Raw genomic sequence first — 12,525 nt, forward strand, 5'->3', positions numbered from 1 at the left:
TACTTTTTTTTTTACAGCGAAGGCTGTTACGTTACCAGATCAGAACACGGGTCACGTGTAGCGTCGTAGCAGCCCGCCGCCGCCGCCGCCGGTGTCCTTAACCAGTATCACACAGGAGAAAAAAACAGTAAATAAAAAACACCGAGGACACAATGGTATTCGACCCTGGGTCTGCTGTGTGCCATCCAAGTATTCTACCACTGTACCACGCCAGAGCTTGAAATTCATTTATGAACTGCAGCCTTGGACAGGCTTGATGTCGGGAAAGGAATCACGTTAAAATGAACAATAAAACGCTTTAGAACATGAAAGGAAAACAATGCGAATTGCGTATCGAATGGGTCGTCCAATAATCCAAACCATTACAAAAGCTTGTTCTTGTTCCCCTATTAACTGAGGCGCATGCCCATTTCAGGCATTATTCCTCATCGTCGTCAGGCACTGCAAAAAAAAAAATCACAAAATGTCTAGCAAGTGTGTAGCATGCAGACGCTTCTCCGAAGAATGACGAAGGATAGCATATTGAATGCTGGCGTACTACACAAAAATTATGATCATTTTTGGCGTCGTGGGTACCCAGCAAGTGTGCTTGTAGCATTTACCCAAAGAGTGTTTAGAAAAGGCTCTTCCAGCTTTCGCTGAGACTGTGCTGCGCGTTTCACGCGGGCCTGGTGTTGTTTTTACCTTACAAGAAAGTCTATTTAAGTTGAGAAACACTTGCTTATTTTCAATCGATCCTACGCAATCATATGTACGCTGCATTTACACACAACAACAACAAGAAAAAATACAATATAGCCTGGAGCTTTGCGCTTGCGATGTCTCTGTATGAGCGCAGCTCAGGAACAGCAAAGCTACATAGAAGGCATTTCCTGCAAAAAACAGCGACGGTGACATTTTCGTGCATTCCCGAGCGACAGCGTCACACACGCTGACGGACTGTCCGTCAGTGAGGGTCAGACATGTGTGTGCTGCCGCCGCTCGGGACGCATCGTACAACTCACTCCGCCCCGCAGAAGAGACAGCAGAACCGGCGACATGCCCCTGTTTTAAGGTTTAAATTAAGACTGGCATCTCCTAAGTGGCTGTATATTAGAAGCGTCGCTGCCAATAGAAACGCCCGCCACGGTGGACCAGTGGCTGCAGTGTTCGGCTGTTTACCCAAAGGATGCGGGTTCAATACCGGCCGTGGCGGTCGCATTTCATTGCAGGCTCGTGCATACTGCTCGACGTCGGTGCACGCTCTCACGGAAACGCCATACATGGCCCTTGTATAGGTTATATGTAGCCACATATAAGCATATATGTCAGCATATGTGGCCACATGTAAGCATATATGTCAGCATATGTGGCTTCCGTTTACCATATACGGATGTATATCTGACGGAGTCGGTTCATGTATGGGGTTATATACAGCCATATATGACGCGGTTGGCCCATATAAGGAGTCAAATCCGGCATTAATAAGGCACGGCAACACCATATATAACATATCAAGTGGATCCTTATATGTGAAAGTGCTCCCTTATATGGGATGAACCACGTATATATTTAGCACCATGATCACACTTTTATGCGGATTGTATTATATAACAACTTGTACACAAAGCTGACGCTTATATTGTACAACAATAAGAATATTAATTATATATGTTGTTTCTGCCGTGCAAAAAAACAAAAGAAAATTTGAGGTCAGCTTTGTGTACGTGATATTTGCAACTATGCATGCATTCGTGTAATTTAACTCGTATATTTTTCATGGCATTTAGGTTTGAAACAAGTTGCAATTAATACGACGTAAATAATGTATACGAGAGCAGACATGTTTTACGAGGAAGTAATCGTGTCATGCACCAAATGGCCAATGTTTCTGGAGCCCTCCACCATGGCGTCTATCATGCATAACCATGTGGTCGTATTGGGCGACGTAAAACCCCAACTAAGGGAAGAATAGTCTGGCTAATGCATGAATGGCCGGATCTACGTGTTATGCAAACAAAACCAAGAACCTTGCGGACTCGACTAAGTAAGAAAAAACTAAACAAAAGAAGCTTTGACTTAAGCGATGCTTAGACTGCGCGCGTCCGGGTCACGTTACATTATCATTACGTTACTATAACCGCTGACGCATACCAAAGATAAATTGGCGCTGCAACTCACGCGACATGCCGAAACTTCCGAAAAATGTTCCGATATATGGCACGACAAATTTTGGCATCCATTTCGGCTAAATGTTGATTTGATTGATATGTGAGGTTTAACGTCCCGAAACCACCATATGATTATGACAGACACCGTAGTGGAGGGCTCCGGAAATGTCGACCAACTGGGGTTCTTTAACGTCCACCAAAATCTGAGCACACGGGCCTACAACATTTCCGCCTCCATTAAAGAACCCTAGGTGGTCTAAATTTCCGGAGCCCTTCACTACGACGTCTCTCATAATCATATGGTGGTTTTGGGACGCTGAACCCCACAAATCAATCAAATCAACATTTCCGCCTCCATCGGAAATGCAGCCGCAGCATTTATGCGGCGATTCATGACACTGATAAACAGTCAAGGCGGTTATCGCTATAGTGTTGCCGCTAGCAAAACTTGCGCCATCTATAGCTCCCTGTCGAGACGGGGCAGCTGACCGAATGCTATTAGGGAGTTTTAGAATACCGTTTGCAAGCGCTGCGGGCGTTGCGGGCGCCATATGAGTTTTAGAATAGCGTTTGCCCTAATGCGATCCGCAACGCACGATCACAGCGACATCGTAGTCTCGAAACCAGCGCTTGCGTGCCACATGCAGGCCGTCATTACCGCACGCAAATTCAGATTTTTTGCGTGCGGTCCGCGAACGCGAACGCCGACTCGCGTTACGACGCATGCGCAGTGGCAGCAACCGCACCGCAAGAGCTCGCGGTGCGCTATTCTAAAGCTCTCTATTATGGTCGCTTCCACGCAGAACGTTAGAGAGCGCTCCAATCACGGCGCGCATAGGTACGTAAGCGGAAATGCCACATGGTATTTCATTTATTTAATTCTTGATTTTTTTGTATTTCGCGGCCATTTGCAGTAAGTAGAAAGACACTAATACCTAATAGATTTAAAGTTAAAAACTGTCCAATCAGACGTTTTGCAAGGTGTTCTATAACTTTCTCGTCAGAATTTATGCCCCAGCTTGCTTGCTTCAACAATTAGTTAATACACATGCCTAATTAGATAATTGAGAAGAACAGAAAAAAAAACAGTGTGATTTAGTGCGTTGTGATAGAGTACATCCGCATATCTTTAAACTCTGGCTAGGGATAACTGGAACAACCTGCATAGACGGTCAAGTGTATATATACACTGTAAAGCGTAACCTCGAATAATCAGCGAATACTACACTCTTTTGGTGGTCGCCACGGCTGCACAGATTTCCTCATTCTCGTGGGACCACGATACGACTAATTTTATTGTCCCCTAGACGCAGGCGTTACTCATCCGACTGAGCGAACCCTAATTGTACCAGTGATTTTACTGCGTTTACGAATGTTATAATTGATTAACTTTTTAAACAACGGCAAGGTTCGCTGGACCATCAGACCTCGTGGATAAGATTCGTAATACACATTTACATAACGTTGTTAGTTCATCTCTTCGGTGCAAACATACGAAACATAGAATACACCGCTCTACAGCACTTACTTCGGCCAACCTACAAACAATATTAACGAAATCCTCTGCGTAGGACGACAGCGCGATAGTGTATCACAAGTGAACACCTCTCTCCCTCTTTGCACCGCGCGACAAGCTGATGAAAGCGCGAATGTATAAAACGCAAATAAACGATATCAGAAACAAAAAGGAAAGTAAAGAATGACACGACAGTCTGCAAGTATCCCTATAGGATTTTTCGGTACTGACAACTGTGCGTGTGCGGTCTCCTAATGCCCAGCAGTTACGATAGGAGGACAGACGAACATAGAGACCTTCACACGACTGGCAGCGTGCAGGTCGCAGTCAACGCCTTCCCTATATCGATGAACCTTGTGGCGCTGGGCCACCTACACATCACGTGTAGAATGGCTCGATTCGCAAAGGAACTGTGGGACGACAGCGGCACCGATGCGAAGGGTGACAGCTGTGCAATACACCGCATGCTCAGCGCAGCGGTTCCACACGCACGCGCACACACACGCACACACACACACACACACACACACACACACACACACACACACACACACACACGCACACACACGCACACACACGCGCGCACACGCGCACACACGCGCACACACACGCACACACGCGCACACACGCGCACACACACACACGCACGCACACACACACACGCGCACACACACACGCACACACACGCACGCACACGCACGCACACACACACACACACACACACACACACACACACACACACACACACGCACACACACACACAAAATTATACGCTCGGGTAGCGAATCGGCGCAGACAAGGGCATATGATACACAGAAGACGGAATTTGGCGAATTTATGCGTATCTGATCAAGACGGAGAGAGAGAGAAAACGAAGATGCCTCTGCATGTCTCGTTCTCCCTCTCTCACAGAGCCGAGACGCGCGCAAACAGGATAGGGCTTAATATTTCCAGCGCCGCAAAAAAAAAAAAAAAAGAAAGAAAAAGAAAAACTGCGCGCTGCATGCATCACCGTATACCCGAAGCCGCCCCGTTGACCCTGCAGTGGTGACAGTGCTCGGTCGCTGACGTGAACGACGCAAGTTTGATCCCAGCCGCGACGGTCGCGTTTCAGTGGAGGCAGAGGCCCGCATGCCAAGCGAGTTCCGCGCTATAGTTAAGGAACACCAGCTGGTCGATGTTATGCGGAGCTCTTTACTGCGGCGTCTCTCTCAGCCTGAGCTGCTCTACGACGTGTATCCGACCAACCTGAACGTAACCGCTGGCGCAACTCATTAAAGAGACACTAAGCGCAAACGACACTTTAAGCAAGACACAAAGGTTAATGCTCGAGAACGTCCGAAACGTCAATATTGTTCTTATGCGCAGCGGTGCTTTAGTGATCGAAAAATGAAGTTAAATGCAGGACACGATTTGCGCCATTCACTCGGACACTCGGAACACAAGCCCAATGACGTAGTAGGGTATCACCACACTTAATACCAAGCACGCTCAAACTGCCTATGACTAAAGGAACATTTCAGCACACTACAAGGCAGAATAAAATACGTCTGATCTGCGAAGATAGATAGATAGATAGATAGATAGATAGATAGATAGATAGATAGATAGATAGATAGATAGATAAATAGATAGAGAGAGAGAGAGAGGGGGGGGGAGAGGGAGAGATAGAGAGATTCTTCACGTTACCCACGAGAATGACGCAGGTTCTGCTTTCGCCGAGCTGTGCTCCGCCGTATCGCGGGCATGTTGAATGCGATACGTCAGACGGCCCTTTACGAGATCGGGAGGTTTCAATCGCGCTGCGTACCACTAGAACGTAATCTACTTTCAAACTAAGCATTTACGTGGCGCGAAAGAAGCGCTCAGAGGTTTGTGGAGCGCTGTTACATCAATCCACGCCGACTTAACATTTGCCATCGTCTCCCTAACGCAATGCGCAAGAAAACAGCGTGACATTCACGTATATGCGACCTCTTGGTAGCACAGCTGCCAGCGAAAGGAGGGTCGAACCACCTGGCGCAATACGAAAAGGCCCGTAACAGCAGTATGTATAGTTTCCGCAGCAAGCATATGAACCAGCTCGCAGCCGTTATAAGGCCGCAGGAGGAAGAAAAAAAAAAAAGAACGAGCAGCGTGCGCCATGGACTCACTTTTGCCGGTGGTGGAGCGACGTTCCGAGGAGTCCTTGCATTCAGGGTAGAGGGAAAAGCAAGCGCTCCTCCTCCCCGCCGCCTGCGCCACCAAAGGAGATGCACCATGTGACAGCTCGTACCGCAATGTATCTCGTACACGCATCGCAACACAGTCAGCAAATTGACGCGCAATTCTGTGCAACAGAGAGGTTTACGTGATACCAGACATGCATTGAGATATTCTTTCCGCCCGTTTTTTTTTTTCTTTGTCTCTCACCAATCGTGGAATCGCGCTAAGGCCTGTACATGACAACAGTAACGACAGATAAGACTGCTCGTTTCGAGTTCAGTTTTCCGAAACAACCCAGAGTCGGCTCACTGCAACGTTCGCTGGCACTCCTTTACAGACTGACGCGTCAATGATGCGAGCATGCGTAGTGACACAAATTACAACGCCCAAACACTGGGTCAATTGATTCGCAAACATGCTGAAAAACAGACAAGCCTGTCCATGAATCGTACCACGGGACATCCACACATACGCGAAGTCGCGATAATATCGCCTCAAAGCGAACGATAGTATATCAGCCAGCTCGAAATCACGTGGTAAACTGGCCAATGCCAGAATTTTTCGGCGTGAAAGAAAGGCGATTAATAAATTTCGCGTGCGACAGATTGAAAAACTCTAGAGGCCTGAAATTCCGAGTTCTTTGTAAATGCTTTGCTCAAAAGCAACAAATAAATAAATAAATAATGAAAATGATGATCATCATCATCATCATCATTATGTGACACTTCGCGCAAATGAGAGGACTCTTGAGAACAAGTTTCGTTACAAGTGTCCGCCACGCAGTCATTACAGCGCTCGATTGCTTAACCGAAGGTCGTGGGATCGAATTCCTGCTGCGGCGGCCACATTTTGATGCAGTAATAATAATTGTTGAAGTTTAACTTCTCAAAAGTACCTTATAGGAGGATTGCCGTAGTGGAAAGCTCCGGAAATTCCGACCATCTGGGGTTGCACTCCTAAATCTAAGCACACGGACCCCAAGCATTTTCGCCACCATCAAAAACATTTCGATGCAGGCGAAGCATGGGAGGCCTCCGTACTGCACGTTAAAACCGGCTGGCCGAATTTTCCGGAGCCCACAGATATGTACGAAATCCATATAACCATATCGTGGTTTTGGAACGTACAACCCCAACAATTAAATCTGTCGCTTGTGTTGTGGCACGCACGAAGTACACCTATATTGTAAATGCTCACGACAAAGGAAAGCAAGAAAGACAAGTTTTTACTCTATAAACAAGGTTGCTGAAAGCATTTGTCATCGCTAACCTCGACCGCTTCGGCACTTGTTGCTCGCACGCACATCTCTCTGGGCTGATTTCGGCTCAAATTATCTCTCCCCTCTCGCCGAGTACACGCACACGCAACCATCACAATCAGTTTCTCATCCCTCCCCCCTTTTTTTTTCGTCTCCTCTTCCAGCCGTTTTCAGCAAAAAAAAAAAGAAGTACAAAGCTAACAAAGAAAGAAAAGACCGAGAGTCGGACAAATAAAAGAGCGGCCGGGCGGAGCGTGTGCATATACACGTATACGCGGCGTATACAAATGACGTGCACTCGACGTACGTATTCACCAGCGCCAGTCGGCCGGCCGTGTCGGCAATCATTGTACTCGCGTGTTGACAGATTCGGAGAACGACGAAAACAAAGCGCAGCACTCGTGACTAATGAGGAGAGCTATGCGAGAAGGCAGAGCGACGCACCAGGTGGAAACAAGAGCGCAGGATGCGTCTATACGTGTGCTATACACACGAACGTATTGTATAAATATATATGTCTATACGTGCCCACGCCGCTTCCAGCATACACACACCACGAATAATAAGCGCCTTCCCACAACCATTTATCCTTCTACTTCATCTCTCACTCCCTGGCTTCTTCGCGATCAAGCAGACGTATAAATTACGCAGGTGAGCTCAGCTTAAGTATATCGCACTGCACTCCTAATAAGCAAGCTGGAAGTCATGGACACACTACTCCGGTCGGTGCAAACAACCAGAAGCTACCGCGGCTAAAACGATCGACGTTTGAGAGAGGTGCGTTACGCCCCCCCCCCCCCCCTCCCTGTTATTTTTGTTTTTTTACTTCTCGTGATAGGGCCATTCGTTCGTAATAAAATTACACGGTGGCCGACAAAATCGCCGGGGTGGCGCGGCACCCGCCTTGTGCGGGCGCATTCGGACAGCGTGCGTATATAGCAAAGGCCGAGTCCCGAGCTTTCTCTGTGCACCGCTGCCCGCAGTGCACAGAGATCTGCGGAGGATACGCGCGCCCAGATATCTCGCCGTCGGTACAAATCGACGCCGTGGCGAAAGATTCGAACTGTAAGCAGCAGTTTGATAAATGCGCGCCTTGTTATGGAACACAACGTGCCCTTTCGAAGAAGCGAGTAGCGCCGTGAAGTAGACAGTCGTAATGTAGTGATTTCGGCCTTGCGTGTATATATAGGTAAGCGAATTTGTACTTGAAGGCACTAAAGCTTTACACGGCTTTGTTTGCGGTAGTTCATCCGTCGCGAGCACTGACGATAGCCGGGGCAAAATGCGGGATCGACGACGAAACACAGCGATTGCGAGGCACGTCTCGGTATAGCACCGAGGGCGAGAAGAACCCCGAGTTTGAATCCTCTGCCACGTAAAAGGTAAGAGATCGTGTTTCAAAGTGACCGCGAAATGCGTAGCCGATGAGCAGAGCGTCTATATATAAGTGGTTATATCAGAAGAAAAGAAAGGTGCCGACCCGTAACTGTCTCTCCTTACGAGGACACCTCAACAGGTCAGCAGAGGAATGGGATATGGGGAATAAAAGATATAGGGAGAAGGAAGGAGGGATAAAAAGAATAGAAGGAAAATAGACGGAGAAGAAGCCGCCAGCCAACGAGAGGGAAAAAGAAGGAGATAGGAAAGAGGGGATCCGGTCGAAGCAGTCCAAGGGCGGGGTGCCACAATGCGAGAGCTGCACGGCATCAGGAGACCGCGGAGGGCGAACCAGTCGGCGGGAGCTACGCTGAAGTCGGAGATCGCGAGGGCACAACCGTCCAGCTTGAAATCCTCCGACCGAAATCAGAGCGTCTAACCACAAAGCACGTCTCTGCTGGCCAGCCGGTGTTCACCGCGATAAGAGAAATTGCACTGCAGTGGAGGTATCTCTACAAAAATCGCCCACTGCTGCGAGTCCCGTTTGCGACACCGATGCTCATACGAAACAATCTTATTACTGTTTTCTCGTACCCGTTCACGCGGGGAATGTTGCTTTCATGAGGGCGTTTCGCTTATTTGTCCTTTGATTACTTAACGTGAATGTAGAAAAAAAGAGCAGATCCCACTACTCACTGTGGAAATCGATCTAACACGGAGCAGCCAGTAAATGAGCCGCATACATCACCTCGTTTACATATGAGGCAAATTAAGGCATTCATACCGCGTCATGCATATAGTTCGCTATCACATGTTTGTCATGAATGAATGCATGTACAATGAAGTATATATCATACGAGTGAAACGTATATTCTGGCATATACAATACCTGATCTGTCATTGATATGCACTCATTAGATTACACACCAATTTCAGTTACCAAAACGGCCGCAAGCGCAATAATTGATTGATATGTGGGGTTTAACGTCCCAAAACCACCACCATATGATTATGAGAAACGCCGTAGTGGAGGGCTCAGTGAATTTCAACTACCCGGGGTTCTTTACCGTGCACCCAAATCTGAGCACACGGGCCTGCAGCATTTCCCCCTCCATCGAAAATGCAGCCACCGCGGAAGTGCACTAAGACAGCCTCGCTTAAATCATACCGTACATGACATGCATGTCATGATTTTCATGTTATCACCTGTCATTTATGCTTGTCACGTAGTCTCGTCACGCAATACCAAATTTAGTACCCGCCTTTATTTTTTTTAAAAGCACTTTGCTTCACTTCGCCATCGACTCGGTCTGACAAAAATGTCATCTTTCTCCTCGCTTTCATTCACCACATTACCCGCGCCATCCACTTACAAAGTGCGGGCCAGTGTGGCCCCGATGGCCGATTATCGTACCATGCAGCGTTTGTTTCGTTAACAGCCTCCTAATCTCTGTTTTTCACTCTGCGTCCTCTGCAGCTGGCGACGCGCTGATTTAGCCGCTGACGTGAACTTTTTTCTCTCGGAGCAGGTGCGCATGCGACCCCAGGAGCTGACATGACGAGGACACGTCAGACAGCGCAGCAAGCGGCTACATAGTGCGCGTGGGAGAGTGCGTCCATGTGTCGAAACGGAGAGCTGGCACATTTAATTGGTTGACATGTGGGGTTTATAGAGTCCCGAAACCACCATATGATTATAAGAGACGCCATAGTGGAGGGCTCGGTGAATTCCGACCACTTTGGGTTCTTTGACGTGCACCCAAATCTGAGCACACGGGCGTATACAGCGTTTCCGCCACAATCGTCGAAAATGCAGAAGCCGCAGCCCGGACGAGTTGGCACCTTCAAGAAGGCACATCCCGTACGAGTCGAGAGTTCTCGATACTGACGTGAACGCCCGAATTCGCCAGAGCACCTCTCATCTACATATCTCGAGAGCAAAAAAAAAAAAAAAAAGAACGAAGCGAATGATACACCTTGTCAACGAAGGCTATTTGAGCGCTGCCATACGCCCCTCTGGGCTGTTCTTAAAATGCGTACCCCCCACCCCCCCAAATGTAGGGTCGAAGCTGTGACGTCAGCTGTTGTACTCCCGTGCCGCAGATCAGAAAGGAGGGGATCCCCCTCTCCGTTGAAAATGTCTATAAACTTGTAACCGGATTCCACACATGTATTCCGGTAAGTTGATTATATGCCCTCGTATTTCTGGTGTATTGCGATGATTTTTATTTTTTATTTTTTGTTTTGCTTCATTTACACGGACTGATTTCTGGCGCGGTGCCTGTGTCAGTACTTAAAAACTGTTCGCAAGAGCTTATCTCACCTAAATGTTAAGGTGACATCAATTAAAGAGGCATAGAAAACAAATAAATGTCCGTTGCTGTCGCCGTCGCCGTGATGTCATGCGTAGGGTGCAAGTGGGAAAGCATGCAATCGCGCCCCTTGTTTTCGTGTGGAGAAAACGTGGAAAAGGCGAGTAAGCACCAGTAATCATGATTAAGCTCGAGGAGCATTATGTTCAAGTGTGCCCAATGTTGGACGTCCCGTGAGGAACTGTGCCACAATAGAGCAGGAGTGGTTCATGAAAGGGTGGAATGTGAGGTGTTGGCCCCGTATGAATATTTCACTTCAGATCTTGCGATGCTTCGAGCTTCTCTTATATCTTTCCATATCTCACATTATTAGCCTAAAAAAAAAGGCTGAGCTACGGGTCCGAGAAAGCTAATCCACCTGACTGACTGCTGTGCTTTTTCCAACAGCGATTAATTACTTTCACCTTTTCGGGCGTTAAAGAATCCAACGTGGTCGAAATCTCCGGAGCTCTCCACTACGGCATCTCTCATATTCATATGGTGGTTTTGGGACGTTCAACCCCACATATAAATCAATCACTTTTATCATTTCATTCAATGCTTCGCTTTATTAACATAATGAGAAAACAGGATCACGGTTGTGACACGTCTTGGCAAGGTCCAATTTTGCGACGAAAAGTGCAGCAATTTAGAACTTCTGACGAAGCGTCCCCTTGAAAGAGTACAGAGGTGCAATCGCGGAACGATTCCATCACTTTTTTTTTTCTCTATGCTTTTCGCCGCCATTAGCTGTCTGCGATTGGTCGAAGCACACCTCATGCGCGCTTCGACCAATCGCACACGGCTAATGACGGCGAAAAGCACAGAGAAAGAAAAAATGGAGTCGTTCCGCGATTGCACCCCATGTGAGGCGTAAACTCGCAAAGGCTCATGGGATGCACCCGGTTTGCACCGGCTTCCGGTTCAGCGGCTCTCCGACCGTCTGCTGCGTCACCCCTCGGGTGCCGGTGTCGCTCGCTTTCTTCGTGGCAATCCGACGCGTATGCTCCGAATTTCTAGCGCACATTAGCACGGCCGCACCTACGACTGATTGGTTTGTAGAGTTTAACGTCCCAAAACCACTATTTTTGATTATGAGAGACGCCGTAGTGGAGGGCTCCGGAAATTTTGACCACCTGGGGTTCTTTAACGTGCACCCAAATCTGAGTACACGGGCCTACAACATTTCCGCCTCCATCGGAAATGCAGCCGCCACAGCCGGGATTTGATCCCACGACCTGCGGGTCAGCAGCCGAGTACCTTAGCCACTAGACCACCATGGCGGGGCGCACCTACGACTGACCAAGAAAGAGAAGCATGCGCTGTCATTGCCAAATATTATTTTCATTTCCGGTGGCAAACAACGGGCTGTACAGTACGTGCTATCCCTATTCTGCGTTTCTTCCGAATATTAAGTGGCGTGGCCTTGGTTGTCACGTCTTTAAACTATTTTACACTTACATATTAACGTAGGTCATCCACTAACATGCTTATTTTTACGTGTTTTCATCTGCGGTGGCGCTCAGACGCTTTTTTTCTTTCACTCGTAGTTGCACCGCAGCTTGTATCCATGTTCACCACGTGCAAGTGGTATCCTATATATGTTACTAAAACTACTCGTTCAGCAGCAACGGCCCGGCAAATTGTTCCGTCGTTCGTTCGCAAATC

The 12,525-nt window shown here is 47.9% G+C and overlaps 1 protein-coding gene across 2 annotated transcripts in view; it reads right to left on the reverse strand.

The window, feature by feature from the left end:
• Positions 1 to 12,525, reverse strand: part of tna (Zinc finger MIZ domain-containing protein tonalli) — a 318,898-nt gene that overhangs the window by 98,765 nt on the left and 207,608 nt on the right. For both annotated transcript variants that reach the window (XM_075878705.1, XM_075878703.1), the window contains one exon: positions 5,820 to 5,901. In XM_075878705.1, the coding sequence (XP_075734820.1) occupies positions 5,820 to 5,860 (41 nt within the window). In that variant the 5' untranslated portion in view covers positions 5,861 to 5,901. The remainder of the gene's footprint in view (positions 1 to 5,819; positions 5,902 to 12,525) is intronic.

Source organism: Rhipicephalus microplus, chromosome X, assembly GCF_043290135.1.
Source record: "Rhipicephalus microplus isolate Deutch F79 chromosome X, USDA_Rmic, whole genome shotgun sequence".
Taxonomy (NCBI): Eukaryota; Metazoa; Arthropoda; class Arachnida; order Ixodida; family Ixodidae; genus Rhipicephalus; species Rhipicephalus microplus.